The sequence below is a fragment of the Syngnathus scovelli genome, chromosome 12, assembly GCF_024217435.2.
Source record: "Syngnathus scovelli strain Florida chromosome 12, RoL_Ssco_1.2, whole genome shotgun sequence".
In the NCBI taxonomy this organism is placed as follows: Eukaryota; Metazoa; Chordata; class Actinopteri; order Syngnathiformes; family Syngnathidae; genus Syngnathus; species Syngnathus scovelli.
Window position 1 is genome coordinate 7,227,979 of NC_090858.1, and position 22,403 is coordinate 7,250,381.

The 22,403-nt window shown below is 42.5% G+C and overlaps 1 protein-coding gene and 1 long non-coding RNA gene across 22 annotated transcripts in view; one reads left to right on the forward strand and one right to left on the reverse strand.

Annotated features, from left to right (window-relative positions):
• Positions 1–22,403, forward strand: part of dst (dystonin) — a 77,703-nt gene that overhangs the window by 43,342 nt on the left and 11,958 nt on the right. For 16 of the 21 annotated variants that reach the window (XM_049736135.2, XM_049736130.2, XM_049736133.2 and 13 more), the window contains 42 exons: positions 51–197; positions 339–557; positions 632–775; positions 886–1,122; positions 1,577–1,729; positions 1,806–2,039; positions 2,138–2,410; positions 2,623–3,171; positions 3,284–3,460; positions 3,576–3,699; positions 3,794–4,002; positions 4,078–4,395; positions 4,473–4,639; positions 4,727–4,883; positions 5,034–5,160; positions 5,294–5,344; positions 5,898–6,133; positions 6,472–6,601; positions 6,828–7,027; positions 7,327–7,825; positions 8,019–9,487; positions 15,247–15,408; positions 15,552–15,722; positions 15,981–16,147; positions 16,368–16,527; positions 16,673–16,999; positions 17,153–17,237; positions 17,326–17,567; positions 17,819–18,025; positions 18,134–18,253; positions 18,319–18,426; positions 18,499–18,717; positions 18,800–19,003; positions 19,152–19,377; positions 19,462–19,688; positions 19,766–19,888; positions 19,968–20,069; positions 20,745–20,846; positions 20,950–21,123; positions 21,206–21,361; positions 21,488–21,685; positions 21,963–22,091. In XM_049736135.2, the coding sequence (XP_049592092.1) occupies positions 51–197; positions 339–557; positions 632–775; positions 886–1,122; positions 1,577–1,729; positions 1,806–2,039; positions 2,138–2,410; positions 2,623–3,171; positions 3,284–3,460; positions 3,576–3,699; positions 3,794–4,002; positions 4,078–4,395; positions 4,473–4,639; positions 4,727–4,883; positions 5,034–5,160; positions 5,294–5,344; positions 5,898–6,133; positions 6,472–6,601; positions 6,828–7,027; positions 7,327–7,825; positions 8,019–9,487; positions 15,247–15,408; positions 15,552–15,722; positions 15,981–16,147; positions 16,368–16,527; positions 16,673–16,999; positions 17,153–17,237; positions 17,326–17,567; positions 17,819–18,025; positions 18,134–18,253; positions 18,319–18,426; positions 18,499–18,717; positions 18,800–19,003; positions 19,152–19,377; positions 19,462–19,688; positions 19,766–19,888; positions 19,968–20,069; positions 20,745–20,846; positions 20,950–21,123; positions 21,206–21,361; positions 21,488–21,685; positions 21,963–22,091 (9,429 nt within the window). The remainder of the gene's footprint in view (positions 1–50; positions 198–338; positions 558–631; positions 776–885; positions 1,123–1,576; positions 1,730–1,805; positions 2,040–2,137; positions 2,411–2,622; positions 3,172–3,283; positions 3,461–3,575; positions 3,700–3,793; positions 4,003–4,077; positions 4,396–4,472; positions 4,640–4,726; positions 4,884–5,033; positions 5,161–5,293; positions 5,345–5,897; positions 6,134–6,471; positions 6,602–6,827; positions 7,028–7,326; positions 7,826–8,018; positions 9,488–15,246; positions 15,409–15,551; positions 15,723–15,980; positions 16,148–16,367; positions 16,528–16,672; positions 17,000–17,152; positions 17,238–17,325; positions 17,568–17,818; positions 18,026–18,133; positions 18,254–18,318; positions 18,427–18,498; positions 18,718–18,799; positions 19,004–19,151; positions 19,378–19,461; positions 19,689–19,765; positions 19,889–19,967; positions 20,070–20,744; positions 20,847–20,949; positions 21,124–21,205; positions 21,362–21,487; positions 21,686–21,962; positions 22,092–22,403) is intronic. The other 5 variants (XM_049736141.2, XM_049736147.2, XM_049736152.1 and 2 more) reach the window with 3 other exon arrangements.
• LOC125978662 (uncharacterized) lies at positions 11,379–13,100 on the reverse strand. Its single transcript, XR_007485107.2, has 2 exons — positions 12,140–13,100; positions 11,379–12,001 (listed from the first exon to the last, which is right to left on the reverse strand). It is a non-coding gene; the product is annotated as an uncharacterized lncRNA (long non-coding RNA).

The following is a 22,403-nucleotide window of genomic DNA, read 5'->3' on the forward strand; positions in this document are numbered from 1 at the left end:
TCTGTTTGCCTTTCAAACATCTCATGTGCGTTTCTGATGCTTTCCTACAGATATTCTCTACCCAGGATTACCTTGAGTGTGTTGGGAGACTCCAAGATCACGCCGATGTTTTAGACGATGTTAGAAAAGACCTTTTAATCGGAGAACCGAATGACACCAACATGGAGGAATTGCAGATGCAAATAGATGAAATCCAGGTTAGAAAGTCAATTGTAGGGCATATGAGTTAAGCCACACCTGCACGATCATATCTAAATAAAACAATTGTGCAAGTGTACTTAATTTTGTGGTTTGTCAGTGTACAGAACATTTTAACTCTTAAATTTGCTTTCATCCAGTCACTGGAGTCCCAAGTTTACTTACTAGCTGGTGTCCTGACTGAAGATATGGAAAAGGCCAAACTGCTCTTAAATGCTCCTGACGAGAACATCCCCGCACAAATCCGTAAAGATCTGTCTTCAACATATGAGGAATTACAGCAAAGTTTTACTACGGTTTGCCAAGAGTGTGCAGAAAAGACTCAGTCGTTGTTTCGGGCCATGGAAAATAGTAAGAAGGTGAGGTTTGAAACAGAAATAAATGCAGCACGAGAATTTTTATCAAGGTTGATTTGCTCATACTGTGATTTCAGACATATTTGGAATCAACATACCAGAAACATCTTGCTGATCTCGATATGTTGGTGGGCCTCATCCAAAAGGAACTAAATATGGCAGATATGGATTTCAACACTTGTGATGTTGAAGCACTCAAATGCTGCATCCAAAGAAACAAGGTATTTTAATTGGTAAATGATCTAAACCAGCTTCACGTAAACATTTTTGGAAGAAGAAACACTTTCCTTGCAGAGGAAAAAACACGTGTACTCCTTTTTTCTTGTTCCAGGATGCTGAGAGTCATCTTCATCAAGATGTTAAACTCAAATTAGAGGACGTCACATTTGCTATTCAGAGTTTTATCTCTGAGCACGCTCACTTATTGAGTCCCGCTCAGAGCAGTTGCCTCCTCAAGTGCCTCAGTGGCACTCAGAGAACCTTCAGGGACCAGATGGACAAATTTGTCGCCATGAGATCTACCTTAGATGTCCTCTTGGACACCAAGGAGAAGGAAGACCAGAAGAAGGTCTGCATATGGACATGCTGCTCAATATCACAGATGATGTAACATCTGTGTTGGCATGGATCTTATTTGTTTACATCTTGTTTGTATCTCATTTGTTTATTTATGAATATAATTGACTGATGTTCTGACGAGAAACTGTGATGGCATGATCCAGTGCTTTACACTAACCTCTCTGCCGATTGTGTTCGACAGGCCTCCAAGAAACCCTTGTGCAATTAACGTTGGAAACAACACACTGCTGGAATTCCTTCCACAGTGATCTAATAACATTTACTCAATCTGTGTAACGTCTCTCTGTTCTTCGTTAATTCTCAAGACCAATGCGATGACTGGCCAGCATGTTTACAGCATACCAGATCTTAGGCCGAATGAGATTTCTGATGCATATTTTTACTGACTTTGTCTAAGCAGGTATTTTTACTAATCAGATGGCCTTGCCTTTTTTCGTCTACAGCTCATATTGGAAAGGCAGCAAGAGATTGCAGACAAGTTAGAGGAAGTGTGCGACAGTCTCACTTTGACTGAGAACCGTTTGATTGGGCACCAACAGCAGGCTAGTAATGCCGAGTGTGTCACAGACCTGCAGCAGTACCAGCAGGAGCATCAGGTACAACAAACATTTTGGCTTTAATTGACATCATGTTCTAACCTTTTCTCTTGTTTAATGAATGCTTCATTTCAAGGCCTTGCAAAAAGACGTCTTAACAAACGCCACTGCGCTGAATGAGGTCATAACAAGTACGAAAACGTTTTTGGAGGAAAATCAGGGCAAGTTGACGGCGGAGCAAATTGTTGATATTGAGACAAAGTTGGAAGAAGCAAAAAGCAAAGCTAAGCTTATCCAAAAGCAAGCTGAGGAGTCCAGGAAGGACTTAGAGAAGGTTGTAACCACTGCTATAAAGCAGGAGAGTGAAAAGGTCAGCAAATGTTCACCTTTATACATCTTTAATGTATAATACTAGAATGTAAATGCAAATATTTTATTGTGTTACTTTATGGCAAATTGTCTATTCAGGCTGCAGCTGTTGAGCGTCTTGAGGAAAGCAAGAACAAAATAGAAAGTCTACTAGGTTGGATCTCAAATATTGGGGATCAAAATGGAAGAAGCATTGATGAAACAGACCTCATAAGCAAAGACAATGGAAACCTGCCAGAGGAGACATTAGACAAGTTGCGGAAAGAAAAGAAGGATGATGCAAATGGAAACAATTTACTTCGAAGTGAAAGTGGTTTTGATGGGCAAAGTGACGCCTGCATGGATATTGACAAGCAGTATGAAAGAGTCAAGGTACGTTTGATTTACTGCATCACAAGACACACAAACCTGACACTTGGCCAAAAAAATGTTTTTGCTCTTCATCCTAACATACAATATTACTATTGAATTTATTTCTAACTATCAGATCAAATCGGAGTGTGAAGTTGTTTGTCATGCTTTTGTGGCTGGGAAATGTACAACACAATTTTTATTATACTTGATGTCTTTTTTTGTTGCTGCAGGCTCACCATCAGGAGATTCTGTCTCAGCAACAGGATTTGATCATGGCCACCCAGTCAGCCCAAGCTCTTCTGGACAAGCAAGCCGATGTTCTGTCTCCACAGGAAAAGGAAAAACTGGAGAAGAACATTCTGGAACTGAAGGGGCGCTACAATGCCTCTCTCACCCAAGCTGAGCAGCAGATGAAGCAGGTACAATGTGTCCAGGAGGAGCTGAAGAAGTTTCAGGATGATTGCAAAGAGTTTGAGGACTGGTTAAAACAGGCTGAGGGCGAGGTGGAGCATTTGGGTGCCTCAGCGGGTTCCCTAAAACTCCTCAATGACAAACTTCTCAGACAGAAGAGCTTTTCAGAGGATGTCATCTCTCACAAGGGAGACCTTCGTTTCATCACCATTTCGGGCCAGAAAGTTCTGGATGTGGCAAAAGCATGTGAAGTCGCTGACCCAGTGGCTAAAAATAGCCTGATGCAAGTGGATACTTCAGGAACTTGTTCTGCTGTCAAGGACAAACTAGACTCTGCAGCTAGTCGATATAAGACACTTCACTCTCAGGTATTTTATTGGGAAAATCACTTGCGTGTAGTGACACGTATCTACCACTTGGTTGCAGCATTTGTCTTAGAAAGATATGTGTTGATTTGAATCATCATTCAATTGATTTCAGTGCAATCAACTTGGCAACAATCTCAAAGATGTCGTTGACAAGTATAAGAAATACGATGACTCAAGTTCGGATCTACTTAAGTGGCTCGGGAGTTCCGAAGAGGAGGCGAGGAAGCAGCAGTCTGAGGCCATTGCTGCTGAGCCACAAATTCTCCAGACACAGCTGGAGGACACTAAGGCAAGAAACACCACAAATTTGATTTGTTATAAGCATTATTATTTTTGTAACGACAGCTTTATTTTGACTCGATCTTCCTCACCGCATATTAAGAACGTCATGTTGTCATCCGCAGGCTTTACAAGGTCAGATGAGCGGACATCAGACTGCTATTGACACGCTACGCAAAACAGCAGATTCTTTGATCTCATCTGATGGAAACCTGCTGAGCAACATAGATGAGATCCAAGAGACAGTAGGTAAGAGTCGACATGTCCTAATAGCTGCTTTTTAAATCATCATTTGGATAATTTAAGTTTTTATGACAACTGGATACTTGGTTTTGTGCTCCAGATGACATCGTGGAGCGGTATGACAACTTGTCCAAGTCTGTGAGTGATCGCAATGAGAAATTGCAGATGACTTTGACTCGCTCCATGAGTGTTCAAGATGGACTGGATGAGATGATGAGATGGATGGAGGGAGTGGAAACCAGCGTGAAAGAGAATGGCACAATTCCACTGGACTCTGCATCCATCACAGATATGTTGAGCAAAGAAACAGTAAGTATTTTTCTTTCATGTTCATTTTCCAGTGTTGGAGTCAAATTCTAAATATATCATGTTGTGCTTTTAAAGGCCATAGAGCAGGACATAGCAAGTCGCCAGAGCAGCATCACAGCCATGAAATCTAAAGTGACGAAGTTTGTGGAAACAGCCGACCCTACATCCGCGGCACTCCTGCAGTCCAAGATGGATGCCCTCTCCCAGCGCTTCTTGGACACGTGTGACAAGCACAAGCAGAAAGTTTCACGTCTGGAACAGCTTAAAGACAAGGTGGAGCAGTTTGAGAAGGTCGCAGAAAATGTCCAGCAGTTTGTTATGAAGCGTTCGCAAGATCTACATGAGACCGACGGGCCAGGGAAAACCTTTGAAGAACTCTCTGAGCTAACGCAGGTGAGTAGACTGCCAATAAAAATACAATTTAGGTGCTGTTGCTGAAACAAACAACAAAGAATGTGTTTTTTTTCTAGAAAACAAAAGCTGAGATGGCTGAACATGCCAGTAATTTGGAGAAGTTGCAGACGTTGTCGAAGGAGCTGTGTGAAATGAGCAAAGATGGTAACAAAGCAGTGATGCAGAGCAAGATGGATAATCTCTCAAACATCTTCAGCACCTTCAAAGACACTCTCAACGAAAAGTACTTCCCATTTCCTAACTTTGTGCATGAAAAATGTGCACAGAGTAAACAAATGACACTTGCTGACTTGTTTTGTCTCCTCTGCAGGGAAGAGGAGGTATCATCCTGTCAGGACCTGCTCGGGGAGTTCAGGTCTGCGGCCAGTGCTCTCAGCAAGTGGCTAGAAGAGACCAATGAGAAAGTGCCCGTGGTGCAGAAAAGTTGCAGTGCAAAAAGTTTGGAGAAGGACCTCCAAATAGTCACTGTGAGTCACCAGATGCAGTTGTCAAAGTGATAAATCCAAAATGTATTTGTATATAAATAACAGATGTAATGAAAGCAACATTTTATATCTCTCCAGCTGCCGTTTATCCAACAGTACATATCTTGATGAATAAAACTTTTTTTTTAATAGGAATTACTGGAGGAATGGACATCTAAAGGCCCTGCTGTGCAGGACTTGAACAATAGAGGATCTTCACTATGTAGCCACATCGCGATTCTCACATCCCCTGCCAAAGCGAAGATCCCTAACAAAACAGGTAATCCCACACAACACCATCTGTATGAATCATAAAAAAAAAGTGCACGATTGTTATTATTGCTAATGTTGCATCGTTGCTAACTGGGAAATGTGTCCTTGACTTAAGCTTTGTCCTCATATCTCTGCATTAGCTCTTACTAACGGTGGTGGTCCAGCGAGCCATTCCTACCTAACCAATAAAGGTAATCGAGTGTGCAAGAGGGTATTGCAAAGTGAATGAAATTAACATTCCTCGGTTTGGCTATGTTGTCGGACTGGATAATGTACTGAACTGTTATTAGGGGCATGCAATGCAATCAAATCATGGCTAACATGAAGTTTGTTCTATACCAGGGAAAACTTTGGCATGAGAAGCTTTGGAACTTGATTTCATTTCTAAATATTTGTATGTGTCCTAACATAATTCTGAAATGTAAGCTCCGTACATTTACGATATGAGGTCACCTCTATAGCTTTTTTCAAGGTGAGTTTATGTATATGATTTATATAAAGTAGGTCATGAAGTCACTAAAACACACCGATTTTTATCTTAAATTGTTCTCTCACTTTCTGAAAATATGTTTGGGCCCATTAGTCTGTAATGTGTACCATTGTGTCAGTAATGTGTTAACTTGCAAACAAAGAAACGACACGCTATTCATGTTTTAATCGTGTTAACCATTGTGTCAGTAATGTGTTAACTTGCAAACAAAGAAATGACACGCTATTCATGTTTTAATTGTGTTAAATCCTCAGAGCTGATGACAATTCAGCAAAATATGTCCTTCGTCAATGAGGGCTATTCCTGTCTGGGTGACACTCTGAAGAGTCGAGCAGCTGAGCTGAATGGATCCGTGCGGGAGCTGAAGGATGCCAAAAAGGAGACGGAAAACATGATGACGTGGCTGGAGGACATGAAAAAGACAGCAGCTTCTTGGAAGAATGGTGCCACAGAGAAAGATGCAGTGAAAACACAACTTGAACAGCAGAAGGTGATGAGAGCAGATGTTATCAAGTACTCTTTAAAAAAAAAAAAAAAAAATCCTGTGAAAATTTCTAACAGCTTGTGTTTAAATGCTGCAAAAAACGATGCATCCATGGATTTTACTGTTATGAGCTGAGTTCATCTCACATAATTAAAGATCGGCGAAGTGAGCAAGAATACTGCTCGTTAATATCTTCAATCCACATAAAGATGCAAGCCTTTTTCTCAGACCGAATTTAACGAGCGTGAAATTACAATTCATATTGATTCAATAAAGACGGACGAATGGACAGGCAGACAGCATACAACATATTTTTTTCCTATAATTATTTGTTTGTTCTTTAGGTGTTTGAAGAGGACATGAAGGAGAAGAAAGCGCAGCTCCACAAGCTGAGGGAGAAGCTCATTGACTTGATTGAAACTCATCCAAACTCACAAGAAGCTGACAAATGGAAGCAGATGTTGGCAGAAATTGGTAAGCATTGTTGTTTTATGGAATCCCATAAATATAATTTGACTTTTAAAATCTCTAGAGGCCGTGATTGACTAGTGATTTGTCCAGAATGCACCCTGCCTGTCGTCGAATGTCACAGGAGCTGCTTTTTTGAAATTAAATTAACACCTTTCGATAGCCAAATGCTGCACAGTGTGAGATATGGACACTTCACGGAATGACGCTGACTCATGCTCTGTTGCTGTAGATGCTGCTTGGGCAGATATCAGTGGCTCCGCCTTGGAGAGGAAGCAGCACCTGGAGCAGTCCAACAAGAATTTGGACATTGTCCAAAGTACTCAACTTCAGCTTGGTCAGTGGCTGTCAGAGAAGGAGATGATGATGAGTGTCCTTGGACCACTCTCTATTGACCCCAACATGCTGAAAATGCAGAAGCAACAAGTCCAGGTAAACACAATTTAAGTTTTTTCAAAAGTACAACATTTTAGAAATAAAGGTATAAAGGTAGATATAAGGTATGTACAAAAAACAAATTTTATTTTTTCTTGATAAAATGCAACTTTATTTTTGTACGATTTCATATACTGTCCCTTTACTGTCCTTCACAATTTCTGTCTTGCAATTGTGATGGGACTCATGAAATAAGTTGGGTAGGTTTTGGACCTTGTGAATGAAAAGGTATTTCGTCTAATCAGTCATCAAGTAAGTAGGACAAACTGAACAAGTTTACTTTTTCTCTTGTTTAGATCCTACAGAACGAATTCAAGAGCCGCAAGCCTCAGTTTGAGCAACTAAAGGAAGCCGCATCTGCCATCTTAAACTCATCAGATAACCAGGACCCCTCAAATGGGAAGCTGGTGAGGGAGCAGCTCACGACTGTTACTGAGAAATGGCAAGGACTTATAGGACAGCTGGATCAGCGAGATGCCCTCATCGACCAAGCTGCCGTGAAGACGGGGCAGTTCCAAGAGCTGTTGAGGACTCTCGGCCAGACCACCGCTCAGCTGGAGGATCAGCTCAGCAGGCATCAAGCCAGCAGTACCCAGCCCGATGCGGTGAAGAAACAATTGGAAGATGTCCACAACATCTCGGTCCAGCTGAGGGAGGAGAGGGGGAAGCTGAAAGAGGCTGAAGCCGTTCATGCGGAGCTCATAGCGATGGTGACTGAGGACTATCTAAAAGCTGACTTAGACAGGCAGCTGGAGACAGTCAGCAAACCTCTGCGACAGCTGGAAGAGAGAGCAGGTTTGTCATTTTTATTTTATGACAATAGAGTTAAGAAAAACAAATGGTGGCTCCATCTACAGCTAGTTTTTGTTGAAACTCACTCTTGTTAAAATTAACATCATGATTGTAGTGTGAGTCATTCTTCTCGTTACAAATTTTTAAGCCTTGACGAAGTCTACACTCTCTGAGTCTTCTTTTTGTCATGCTGCAGCCAAACAAATTGAGCAGCTGAACTCAACCTTCGCCAGCTCCCAGCAGTTTCATCAGACCTCCAAAGATTTCCAGTCATGGCTGGCTCAGAAACTGCAAGACCAGTCGAAACCTCAGCCCATCTCTGCCAAAGTGGACGTCCTTGAAAAAACTCTGGATGAGCACAATAACCTGCAGGTGGCGCTCAGAAAAGAAGAAGCCACTTACAGTTCAATAGCAGGGGAAGGCGAAATGCTTCTGCAAAACACTGATGGTGCAGAAAAGTTGGCGCTGCAAGGTCAACTGTCTCTCCTCTCGTCTAACTGGCAGGAGGTGAAAAAGAGCTCCGATGCACAGGGTGAAAAACTTAAGACTGCCCTGCAGAAAGCGCAGAAGTTTGAGGAGCATGTGGAGAAGCTCCACACTTGGGTGAAGGAGTGTGAAGCCAAAGAGAGTCGAGTCAAACTTGCTGTTGAGCCTGTTGCTGTAGAGGATGCTGTAGTTCAAGTGAAAGCTCTTCAGAAGGACGTGGACAAGCACAGAGGGATGGTGGAACAGATGAACAATGCTGCAGGGAGCCTTCTCGAGGTGGCTGACGCTGACACGGATGAAGTTAAAAATGAGGTGGCAAGCATTTCCAAAAGAGTGGACTGTGTATTGGAAGGTCTACAGAACAAAAGAGAATCCTTGGAAAAGATCTCACATACAGTTAAAGAATTTAATGAAGATTTCAAGGAGACTAAGGCTCATCTAGAGGGAGCTAAGAAGCTCCTGGATGCTTATGAATCCCAGGGAGTACAGGCCTACAGCAGTAAGAACTTGACCAACATGAAAGCCCAACAGAAAAGCCTTGAAGGGCTGCAAAACCAAGTGGAACACCTTACGAGCTTGGCAAAGACCCTCGTGGTTGATCTCCCGAATGCTGATGGAGTGACAGACTTGTTACTGCAAGCTGACAGTTTAGAAAAGGAATACAGCAGCCTTAACAAGAAGCTAGAGGAGACATGCCAGGTCCTGGAAAGTAAATTGCAGGGCATCGGGCAGTTCCAAAACAGCATCCGGGAGATGTTCACCCGCTTCACAGACCTGGATGATGAGTTGGACAACATGGCTCCGGTGGACCTGGACTTGGTTGTTCTTAAGGAGCAGCAGGAGAACATTGAGAGCTTTTTAGCACAGCTGCAAGCGCTGATGGTCAACACGGCCGATGCAGGAGATGGCTGTAAAAGGATGCTCGAAACGGACTCCTCACCTGACCTGTTGGGTCTGAAGAGAGACCTGGATGCGCTGAGCAAGCAGTGTGGCAAGCTGATGGACCGAGCCAAAGGCAGAGAGAGGCAGGTGCAGAGTACTCTGCTCAAGCTGGAGGAGTTCTGTGGAAAACTTCAACAGGCGGAAGATCAACTCTGCAAAGCTGAAGACAAGGAAGCTTCCCAAGGAGCGGTCGGCATGGAGACAGACATTATCAATCAACAACTGGAGGTTTTTAAGGTGCGTGACTGAACGTTTATCTTGTTCCACAAGACACAAATTAGATAAAAAAATTCTATATCAGGTTCAGAATCAAGCCAATCACAGTTTTTTGTTAAGCAACTTTTGTAGTTTCATAGTAGCGCTAAAATATTCAGATCATTTCCATAGCACCGACTCACAATGGAGCACATGGCCAGGAGTTTTCTTTCGAACCCTCTTGAGTACAAAAGCCACAATCCTCCAGGGACTGCATGCTCGTCAAAGAAATCAGCCGTTAACAAAAGACCCATTGCTTAAGGCAGAAGGTAGATTTTTGGGACGCAGCCAGGTGGTGACCAGCAGGGTGTCATTTTAGTCCCGGATGATGGATATGGGCTTCCATCCTTTGTAGCCATGTCAAGTCTTTGGAGCCAGCTTCAAGTTTTTCCTGATGTGTTCACTTCAAGTAACAACCAGGAAAGAAAGCAAATGTAGAGGTGAACAGTTTTTGCCTCTATTGCTTGCACTCTTTTGAGGACAAATATGTTTGAGTGTGTTTCTGGGAATCTCAGTCCCATTTATTCAGGCCGACATCTGTGAGGTCATGGAGTATTTTAATTGTGTTGGGATCTGAGAGAGGGCCGGGGTCACCAACTTTGTTCTCCCTCACCAAACTCATCCAAGCTTGATTTGTGCACTGAGGCACAGCCATGCTGGATCAGACATTTCTTCTAACTGGCATATGTGATGAAACACGCCTTTCCCATACACAATATAAACTTTTATGATATTATTATTGATGGATTTAACTTAGACATGTCATCCTTGTAATCACAGCCATATATCCATGATCCATCTTGAAGGTCTGTTTTGAATACTTTGCATGTCGTCATTGTTATCAGTGAGGGATAAAATGTAGCTATTAACAAGGTTTTGACACAAATATTTTAAAAGCCTATAAATTCCTTTGCAGTATTCCCAAAAGAGGATTAGCCTACATTCAGAACTGTAACATGATAAACACTTGAGGTCAGTATTAAATAACATGACAGTAAAACAATGTAAACAGATGTGTTTTGGCCCAGTGACACAGATGTGTCTGTGAAAATATGTAGGTCAAAGGATTGTTTTGTTTTTGGGGGGTACAAAAGGGGGGTGCCACAATGTCACAGCTCCTTTTGAATTGCAAAGATTCTAATAGGATGGGGGATTCCTGCTGGGTAGGAGGAGATGTTTTCAACCCCTCTTTGTCCTGGGAATCAGCTGGGAATTAGTGGGAAAACCCTCTTTGTATTCATTTATGTCAAAGGGTTGTTAAAAGCAGAATCAGACTTTCTTTGCACTAGCTTTAAAACAACACAATCTAATGGTATCATACTCTGATTTGTAGTCTGTGGATAAGAGTTGTTGCTAACTTAAGTGAGAGAAGAATAAACAGAGAAGAAGGGCTCTTGGGTTGCTCTCTTTCACGGGCTCTTACCATTTTAGGTCAGGTTTTGAAAGAGATATGCCTGACGTCAGCTCAAGAAGCTTGCCTGTGAAAGGTGCATACTGTATGGACTGTTATCTGTATGTACTGTATGTGATCACTTGCTCTCTAATGACTAAAATGCGCTGGGGGTTATAGCGTTGGTGACTCGTGCTCTTCAGACATTACATCAGAGCCTGTTTTCATTTAAAATGGAATATCTATCTTCTTAGTCACTGGAGTTCATCTACGTTAAAGAAAAAAAATTACTGCCACACAGCAAAGACACATTCAAGCAGAAGTATGGAATAATTAATAGAGAGGTGGCCGGGTATCAGCCTGGTTCATGAAATTATAGTCCATGAATGTTTGTTATCTCTGGTTGCCGTGGCAATGACTGCCTGAGATGACGATCTTCTATTTCAAACTATTATTCCATTACAATGACTTTGACACAGACTCTCATGTCTTAGTTTTTTATTCCATCTGCTAAATAAGCAGTAAAACAAAGCCAAAAGATCTCTCATCAATTTCATGGCAATATTAAGTAATTGGCTGGAAGAAAATAATTCTACCAAAAGTGAAATAATTTTTTTGTGTACACGTATTATGTAGACTGAAAAAGCATGTCAGAAAGAACTGTTGGCCAAGCAAAACATAGCACTGAGGAAAATAAAGTCTATATGTATAATACATTTGAGATTTCTGCAAAACACTTCATAATGTGGGAAAATTAGCAGATTGCATAGTTTGAGTCCAGTGGCCATTCGAGCTCTGTCTCTATTTAGTTGGAGGTTAATGGTCCAGCTCGGGGAAAATTTATGAAAAGGTTTTTTATCGCACTAACTTTTTGGTCTTGCTGAAATAAAATACAAACTTTAAAAGTACAGAATTATAGACAGCATCAACAAATATTGAACTGTATAAGAACTCAAGAATGATGGAGAACATTTTTCTTTTTTTTTAATCCCGGCAGATCTCAGATGGTAATTCATCTCTGTCAGCATCTTTTTCCATCTCCACTCATGCGTGATAATCGGGACAAAGAAGTTAAGATTGTTTGCTCCTTTTGTCGTTTGGTGGCGCTGAAAATCAGGCCAACAAAAATAAATTCCTGTCATCATCTGCTTGATATCCTCCCGCTGCTTTGCTGCTCTCTACTCCGGTCACAAGACAAAAAAAGACCCTTCTTGCACTTGGCATGGCAGCCGGTGTTAAATTACCTGCGACCTGTGCCTCGCTCAGCATTCCAGAGTAATTAAGAGTATCTGCAGGGTTCAACACAAGCGTCCTGTGGAAGAAAAGAAAATGAAAAAAAAAGGATAATCTACACAGAGTTGAAAACATTGTGATGAGAGCCAGGCAATCTGAAAGAAAAAATACAACATGAAAGAAAAGTGATTATGTCAGGATGTAAAAGATGACTTAGAAGTGAAGTCATAAAGCCACAAAGACATAAAGGGGGAATTATAAAGGGGGTTGGGTTGGGGGTCGCGTTGACCAATCAGCATTTGCCGTTGCAGTTCCAAGCACAAATGGAGTTGTGGCAGATGTTGTGGGAATAATGAACGGGGGCGGGGCATGGAAGCCTCTGCCAGGAGGGTGTCTGTCATTGCAAGCCGAGTGGCGAGGGAGAAAGGGCAGGCTGTTTTGTTTATCCTTCGAGTACCAGCACACATAGGAATAAGCCACACTTTTTCCAAGAGCCTGTCTGAATTCACGCGTGGATATTTCACTTTGCACATTTGGGACTTTCAGGATTGATGCTGCCAACATTTCAGAGGAAAAAGGATGCACCTTGAACCAGAAGAAATGGGATTAACTTTTGTCAGTGGAATGAGGGAGAAGCCTAAAGGGAGAGCCTAAATGGATCGATGAAACTTCAGCACTGGAATATAATTTACTTAACTGCGCTTTTGAATATCCATGTACCATAATTTATGAGATGCTATTTTTATGTAAAATACACAAATATTTATTATTTATAGGGGATTTTAAAAAAGAAAACTAATTTGCACAGTTTTATTTTCTAAGAGTACGCACGCACTGAAACAAGTCTATCAGATAGTAGATTTCTTTTTTTTCTTTGTAGACAATAGAGTGTATGTTGATTTCTTTTTTTTCTTTGTAGACAATAGAGTGTATGTTTTGGCATGGGGAAACCGCTGAGCCGACCAGATTGCCTCAGACAAAACCCATCCTGCGTGGGGAAGGGGGAGGAGGAGGACCTGAACATTGATGACTGCTATGTGCCTCAGAGGTCCATTTATGACACTGTGCGACTCAATGAGCAGATAGACTCAAGCTCTAAGGGTAGCCTCACATCCCGTCACTTTGCGGGTACCTTACCCTACACCCACCGCACTCTTGACTTTAGCAGCCTGTGTGGAAATGGAGTCCTCTCCAACTCCAGTTCCTTTGAGCTCCGTACTCGTAAACCCGCCTTGTTGGACGAGCGGGCCGTATATGACGGACTCAAACTCAACGGGAATGTCATCAGAGCGACAGATACAGTACTGCCAAAGGCACGTCCCCAAAGTGGAGAAAATCAACCTAAATATCGGCGGTCATGGAGGACGTTTGCCCCTACAAATCTTGGCGAGTATGCCAGCCACAGTGGAATTTTATGTTCCGGTAGTGTTGAGAGACCAGGATTGATCAGTGGAAGAAGAGGGCAGAGTGTGACCAGCTCTCTGACATCCGAAGAAGACTCTGGCTTGTATAGTCCTACTGTAGAGAGGGAACGTCATGCTCAACGATCCCACAGAAAGCCGGGCCCTGGATCAAGGAGCCTCTCTTCTTCAGAGGCCATGCACTTGTCTGGGGACTTAAAAAGGCTTCGGTCCCTAAGTTCAGGACAAGATGAATTCCCGTTCACGCCTACTCGGGAGAATCATTCCCTTTACCAAAGTGGTTGCCTTGTTCAAGAGCCACAACAGGTGCAATCTGACATGGTAAACTTGAATGGAAAGGTTACTCTGAATTGTGGAGAACACAAGCACTCCATAGGGAGATCTTCTTCTGGGTCAGCCTTTAGAACTCTCAACGAAACCTCCGGGTGGTATACGAAGACTTTAACAGACTATGAAGAGTTATCCACAGCTGAGCTCTTAGAGGGTGTGTCATCACAGGAAGACACTGAGCTGGCGAGACAGCCTGAGACTTACGGAAACTCTGTAACTCTACCCATCGATAGCCGTCAGCAAACCAAACCATGCGCTGTGCAGCAAGTGGTGTCCCAATACAATATGGAAGAGCTGGAAGAATTCCTGAAGTCAGTGGAGGACTGCCTGCCCAAAGATTTACACGCATTCCAACATGCGGAAGAGATTGAGGCGCTGCTGAATGCCGTTTGTCCAGAAGTAGACTGTAAAAGTTATCCTACATCACAGGTGTCCAAAAATAGCTTCTTTATTCTTTCTGACATCATCTTCATTAGAGAACATGACATACTGAATGATAGGGATCTTCAAACGGGTTGTTGTTGGCGCTGTGCAGTACATATCTGATTACATGATAGGTGAATTAAGTTTTGCATGGAAGTTTGTCTGTCCGTCCGTCTGTGTGATTATAAGCAGCTGCCTCCCGCTATAAGCTTGGCTCCAATGGTAGAACAAAGCACTAAACCTGGCAATGTTGTGGAAGTTATGCATCAGGATCTGGAAGAAGTCACTGTCATGGCAGTTTTTGAGATAGTTTTATGAATGGGTTCAGAGAACTGGTGAGCGTAAAAATAGGATCTGAAAAGTCGTAAAGTTATACGAGATATAATTCTTAGATGTTAACTCGTAGAAGCCACTTTTCCAAATAAAGATATGAAGTTTCATGGGGATTTATGCAGTATCCATTAACACCAACAATATTTTGACCTTTTCTGAAGAGGCTTTTAAAATCAGTTTCTTCATTAGTTCACGTTGCGGTAATCGTCTGACTTTTGTTGAAGAATGTTTGTGAGGAGAAGCGGCTCAGAAGATGAATGAATAAATTCTAATTGTAATTCCGCAATTTTTGTGTTAATGCATGTACGGTGATTGTATGAACAGCATGGGCTCAAAATGGTGAAACCAAACTATTCCGACAGAATATTCCACTTTTTCCATCTCCTGTGTGTGAAAAAGTCTGTGGTTCTTTTGTCGGATTTCTGTGTTACACAGGCTTATGGAAGTGTAGTTTGTCCCTGGTAGCATTTGATTGAATTGTGGCTGATTCAATTGTAGCATGTGCCCATTTTAAGTGGCTTTTGGGGTCCCCACTATCATTCCATACGATCGCTAGTCTGTTCTCCCTGATGGTGCACCCCCAAGAATCCTATATTTGCTTTTAATTGCAGGCTTTCCAAAAGGAAGACATTGATCCTTTGCAGACACAACTCCAAGACATCAACTCCATCAGCCAGGGGCTGATCCAGAACGCCGCCAGAGGCACCAATACTAAAAAGCTCGAGGATGACCTGGAGAAGGTTAACACAAAGTGGAACACGCTCAATAAAAAGGTATGTGTTTGACTAGCAAGCATTTCAGTAAAACCTCAAAAAAGAAGTCCTAGTAAAATTCATTTTTGTCTGGTGCTATCCAAGAGACTGTTTTAAACTGACCTCCTAATGGTTGAGATCTATTTTTACCTTGTCATCCACAGATCGCTGAGCGTTCAGCCCAGCTGCATGAAGCCCTGTTGCATTGTGGAAGGTTCCATGATGCTCTGGACTCTCTGCTCAGCTGGTTGACAGACACGGAGGAGCTCATGGCCAATCAGAAGCCTCCTTCTGCTGAGTTCAAAGTGGTCAAGGCACAGATACAAGAGCAGAAAGTAAGCATGCCTTGTGTGCTTTCAGTGCCACTTGCAGTACATAAAACACCATTCTGTTTCCAACAATTACAGCTTTACAATTTATCTTCTTTAAATGACATTTATTGTTCGACTTGATTGCGGTTCTTAAAGCTTTTAAGAATGTAATGGAGATGTAATACGTGCCTGTGATTGACTGTTTTCCAACATGAAGAAACGCCTGCGCTCAGAGCATTTTAATGATGTCCAATAAGTCTTCTCCTTTGTTCGTTGTGGCAGCTCTTACAGAGACTGTTGGATGACCGTAAACCCACAGTGGAGCTGATAAAAAGCGAAGGGGGGAAAGTTGCAGAACTGGCAGAGTCTGTGGATAGGGAAAAAGTTGCAAAAGAGGTCCAATCCCTTGGGCAGAGGTGGGACACTCTGCTCAAGAAAGCTGAGAACAGGTTGGTGTGCGCGCTGTTGAGTCTATTCATTGTATAAATACCAAGTTAATTTAATACATTTGATATAATTCTGTTTTTATGGATACTTGAGAATGTTTTTGCATGATATTGTGTATTGAATAAAATCTTTCCAATATATTGGTTAGCTCCATTGACCTAAATAAGAGGAGACATTCATCAACATGCTGTATACTACTATTTTTTATCCTGTATGTGTTAGGCATAAGCAACTGCAGAGCATTTTGGTGGTCACTCAGCAATTCCATGAGACTTTAGAACCTCTGAGCGATTGGCTCGCCGCCACAGAGAAGCGCCTCTCCAACTCAGAACCAGTTGGCACGGAAACATCGAAGCTAGAAGAACAGATCTCCCATCATAAGGTAACGTATCATGTCATGGTCACCAGTTTTTTATCCATCCAGTTTTTATGTTTTTTACTTTTCATTTGTTCCATTTCCATTCAATTTCAGTTGGTTTTCTGTTTGTCTTTTCTGTTTGTGTCGTATTGCTTCCCATCATGCTCAGACCATAGAAGAGGAGATAATGAATCGCAGTAAAGACCTGTTTCATGCTGTCAGTCTGGGTCAGATGCTCAAAGCTGTGAGCTCTGTTGATGACAAGGACTTTGTTCAGTCCAAGTTGGATGCCGCGCAGGCCGCTTACATCGAGCTGCAGGAGCGCTGCAGAAGGAAAGCCGAGTTACTGCAGCAGGCCCTGGCCAACGCCCAGCTCTTTGGAGAGGATGAGGTGGCCCTCATGAACTGGCTCAGTGAGGCACACGCACGTTTGAAGGAAGTGTCCGTGGAGGACCACATAGTAGACACACTTGAAAAGCAGATGGCAGAGCAACTGGTACACACTTCTTCCCGGGCCCAGCATCCTTTTGTCTTTTCTGTCAAGTTAATCATTTTTCAGTTGGTTTTAAATGTTGTCGCGTTTCAATATATTTTAATCTCCAAAGACATTTGTCTTGTCACTGTTTTAAGGTTGTACTTTTCATTTTAGGGTTTACACAATGATATTGAATTGAGGAAGAAGAATGTTGACCAAGCCCTCTTCAATGGAATGGAACTATTGAAGCAAACAACAGGTATACTCCCTCATAGTAAACAATAGTCAACCACCAAGGCTCATTCACTGTCAAGCCCTATAATAAATACACGGTCCTCTTATTACAGGTGATGAGGTTGTTGTTATCCAAGGAAAATTAGATGGAATCAAAACAAAGTATGCTGAGATAACCTCCATGAGTGAAAATGTTTTGAACACACTGGAGCGTGTTTTGAGTCTCTCCACAAAACTGCACCAAACACATGAGGATCTGAGCACCTGGCTGGTAAAGGCAGAGGCCCAAGTCAGTTCTTATGTGGATCAGGAGCCAATCGGCGAGCAGTTCACTCAAGCCCAAAACATTCAAAAGGTAAGCTGTAAAAATTATTTAGATAGTGTGCTACAATTCCCCACACTGGTGAATAAATACAGTACTGGTGAAACAATTCAATTAGATGCATAACTTTGAGTATATCAGACATAAAAGCATCCAGTAAAGCAATGTTGCAAATGTTTGTCTCGATATTTACATTACAACAACAACAACAACAATTTTACGGTACGTGCAACAATGATGACACCACACCATTTTTATGTATACTGATATAACCTGTTTTCCAGACTTTGCTAAAGGAGACGAAAGACAAAAAAGCTGCAGTGGACAAGCTGAATGAATTGAGTACTTCCCTGCTGGATCTCATTCCCTGGCACACCCGAGAAGGTCTTGACAAGCTGGTGACGGAGGACAATGAGCGATACAGAGCTGTCTGTGACAGCATCACTCAACAGGTCGACCGGATCAACGCAGACATTCTCAAGTCACAGCAGGTGAGGCAGAATGAATGGAGTGATTTTCCTCAGCTAGCCCCCCGTTTTGTTCTACTTTAGCTGTCTTCCATTTCCTGAGAGTAATTCTGTTTTGTGTTTTCCACCCAGTTTGAAGAAGCAGCAGATTCTGAACTAGCATGGCTTACAGATGCTGAGAGTAAGCTACTGTCAATGGGTGGAATCAAATTGGGACAGGACCAAACTGCAGCCCAACTACAAGCACATAAGGTCAGTTTATTTGAGGGTGTGATTTGTTCAGCTTTAAACCAAACTCACTTAAGTGTGTTTTCTAGGCCTTCTCTATGGATATCATGAGGCACAAAGATTCCATGGATGCAATAGTGAAAACAGGAAAATCCATCATGAGCACCAAAAAGCCAGAGGAAAAGGAACTGTTAAAGGTGAGAAACAATCTCAAATATTTATGTATCTGCTGTCTTCTACATATGTTACAATATCTTGTCTCATGTCAGGCCAAGACCCAGACTCTCGTAGAGAAGTATGGAGCAGTGAGTCAGCTGAACTCCGAGCGTTCTCTGCAGCTGGAAAGAGCTCAGTCTCTTGCAAGCCAGTTTTGGGAAACCTATGAAGAATTGTCACCGTGGCTTCAGGAAACCCTGAAGACTTTCAACCAGCTGCCTCCACCCGCCATTGAGTATGACACGCTCAAGCAGCAACAAGAGGAACTTAGGGTAAGAATGCACTGGTGGTAAAATCAACATCTTCATTTAAAAGCCTTACAAGTTGCTTAAAAAAAATGTATGTCCTCTAAAGCAAATGCGGGAGCTGATTGCTGAACACAAACCACACATAGACAAGATGAATAAGACCGGACCTCAGTTACTGGAACTGAGTCCTGAGGAAGGGCTGCCCATCAGGGAGAAGTACACAACATCCGAGCAGCTGTACACCAAATTGAAGAGTGACGTCAAACAGAGAGCAGCTGAGCTAGATGAGGCCATCTCCAAATCCACTCAGGTGAAAAGGCATTTTTTTCCTGCACATTTTTTTGAATCACATTTACCTGGTCACTGTATCATGAGGCTTTTCCAATAATTACATTGTAAAAGTTATTTCCCCACCAATACGATAGTGACCCAAATCACTTCTTTTCATTCCACACTAGTTCCATGATAAAATCGACCCCATGCTGGAATCCTTGGAGCGGATTGCTGAGCGCCTGCATCAGCCTCCCTCCATTTCAGCGGAGGTGGACAAAATCAAGGAGCAGATAACAGAGAATAAAAGTGTTAGTGTGGACCTGGAGAAACTGCAGCCTTCCTTTGAGACCCTGAAGCAGCGAGGCGAGGAGATGATTGCACGGTCCAAAGACAGAGCATTATCTGCCAAAGGTAGCCTTCACATATTTTATTTCATTATTATTATTGTTTTTATTATTATTATTATTATTATTATTATTATATTCCTCCCACTAGCTGTACGAGACAAAATGGACCAGATGGTGTTCCTATGGAGTGATATTCAAGTCTTGCTGGAGGAGCGCGAGGCCAAGCTATTGGATGTGATGGACCTCGCTGAAAGGTTCTGGTGCGATCACTGCACTTTGATCGCCACGATCAAGGACAGCCAGGACTTGCTGAGGGAACTGGAAGAGCCAGGGGTGGATCCTTCCGTTGTCAAACAGCAGCAGGAGTTTGTTGAGGTCTGCGCAGAAACAGCTGCTACATAAAAAGGGAAAAAGACGGATGGGAGGTTTCATTTTGTATTTTATCTCCATAGGGTTTTAAAGAGGAGATTGATGGGCTTCAAGAGGAGCTGGATTCTGTTAGAAACCAAGGCTCTGAGCTCATGACAGCCTGTGGAGAACCTGACAAACCTGTGATAAAGAAAAGCATTGATGAGGTGTGAAATCATTTTTAATGATCCATTCAATCATTCTTTCAGAGTGCTTTGTATCATTCATGTGGTGTTTCTGCACCAGGTGAACTCGGCATGGGAAAACCTCAACAAGACTTGGAAAGAGCGAGTTGACAGGCTGGAGGAGGCCATGCAGGGTGCAGTGCAATTCCAGGATGGCCTGCAGGTATGTTGGTCACTGCTTATTCACTTGCGGAACCATAAACTGATAAAGATATCAAGTTTGTACGTCATCAGGATTGATGCAATTACTTGGGAGAATGCTTTGAAGACTAGTTGGTAAATTGATGACATTATTTTATCAAAGGGCCGATGGAATTATTGTGGTACTTTCATTCTCTTGCATCTGGGAATTTTTTCCCACTTGGATATATTGCGGTGTTCTATGACCATGCATGTCTTGTAGGAGAAGATTAATGATTGTTGTAAAAGGCAAACTTTTCTTAAATTATGTGCCTTTTCAGTTTGTGCAGCAGTGATAAGAATACATGAAAACTCACATTGCGCCAGACTGTTTTCAAGGCCGTTGGTTTAAAACCACACAAGGCAGATTGCAGTGCCATCCATCACAGTCAGCTACAATGTTTTATGAGCATCCAATTAATTGCGATGCCACCCACGCTACTTTACTATATTTGGATCAAACTGCAACCCACATGAATTGTCCCTCCATCCAACTGCTTTGATAGGAGTAATTGTAAAATTACTTTTTACAATCCTTTTAAATGATACGAGACTGTTTTTGTTCCTTGTTCTTTAACAATTTTTATGTGGATTTACTTCAGAGCACTCTGGGCTAACTTTGACTTCTGGTAACGTGTTTTGTCTGCCTTGCACGCAGGGTATGTTTGACTGGGTGGATATCCTGGAGAGCAAACTGGACTCCATGTCACCTGTGGGCACAGACCTCGAAACGGTCAAGCAGCAAATTGTTGAGCTCAAGGTATAGTATAGACGTATACATAAATGAAAAGTTGCAGATGTGCAGTTCTTGTATGTTTACTTTCATATCTATATTGCCAATATGACTTTTTAATGTTTTTAAGGAGTTCAAAGTTGAGGCGTACCAGCTGCAGATTGAGATGGAGCGCCTGAACCACCAAGCGGGCCTCCTTCTCAAGAAGGTGACAGAGGAGTCCGACCGCTGCGCCATCCAGGAGCCAATGTACGAGCTTAAAATGCTGTGGGGAAACCTGGATGAGAAGATCATCAGCCGGCAGGTGCCCAAAAATCAAAGAACGGTTGATATCTTAGTGGGGGTGTCACTGCACCATGTAAATGTGTTTTATATTGTTACTTCAGCACAAACTAGAGGGAGGCCTTCTTGCACTGGGACAGTTCCAGCATGCATTGGATGAGTTGTTGGCCTGGATGAACCACACTGAGGAGTTGCTCAATGAGCAGAGAAAGGCAGGGGGAGACCCCAAAGCTATTGAAATTGAGCTGGCCAAGCATCATGTAAGTATTCTCACTTCTTATCTCTTTGTTGAGCATACATACAGTTTTTTATGAAGACTGACAACCAGGGGAAGGGGTTTTATGATGCTCTATTTAATGTAGTTCCTCACCATTTTCTCTCCTCAGGTCCTTCAAATTGATGTACTGGCTCACAAGTCAACAGTTGAGACGGTGAACAAAGCAGGGAATGACCTCGTGGAATCCAGTGCTGGAGAGGAAGCCTCTTGCCTGCGGAGCAAACTGGAGAACCTCGACCAGCGCTGGAAGGCCATCTTGGAAAAGACTGAGCAGAGGAAGCAGCAACTGGAAAGCGCTCTGCTTCAGGTATATAAAGACATGATGAGATATGTTTATCCGACATTTCTTTAGCTGCTTCGTTGAATTCTTGTCAAGTTGTATAAAAATAGCTTTGGCATTACATCAGATGTGAGGATTAATCCATTTTTTTTATGTTAACATATGTGCAACAGAATGTCTATCAAGCACAGTTTTGGTCGCAAAATGAATGAGTCAAAGAAATGCGAACCTCTCACATCGGAGCTTTCCGCACAATGAGTATGTGTGACACCTTTTGTCTGACTCAGGTTGTATTGTGTTGTAGGCCCAGGGTTTCCATGGTGAGGTGGAAGATATGCTGCAATGGCTGAAAGACACAGAACGTCAGCTGTTGGCTTCAAAGGCTGTGGGAGGCTTACCAGACACAGCCCGCGAGCAGCTTAACGTCCATCTGGTACGTGTTTAACAATGCGAGAGTGAGTATGCAGATGGCCTGGTCCTCGAGGAGTCGGATGCTCTCCTCTGTGTTGATCTGAAGTGTGAAAAATAAATGACACTGATGGTTTCCCACTGCAGAAGATGTCATGATGTTTTTAACCTTTTCAGCATTATCTGACTTCCATGTCTCCAGGAATGTTGTTTTTTCCCCCTTTTTCGCCATTTATGGTACTTCTACAGCTCATTGCCTCTCAGCAACATATTTGAAGGCATCATTTCTAGATTACTTGCTAAAGTACAAACAGGATCCTGTTTAAATGTTTGTGGG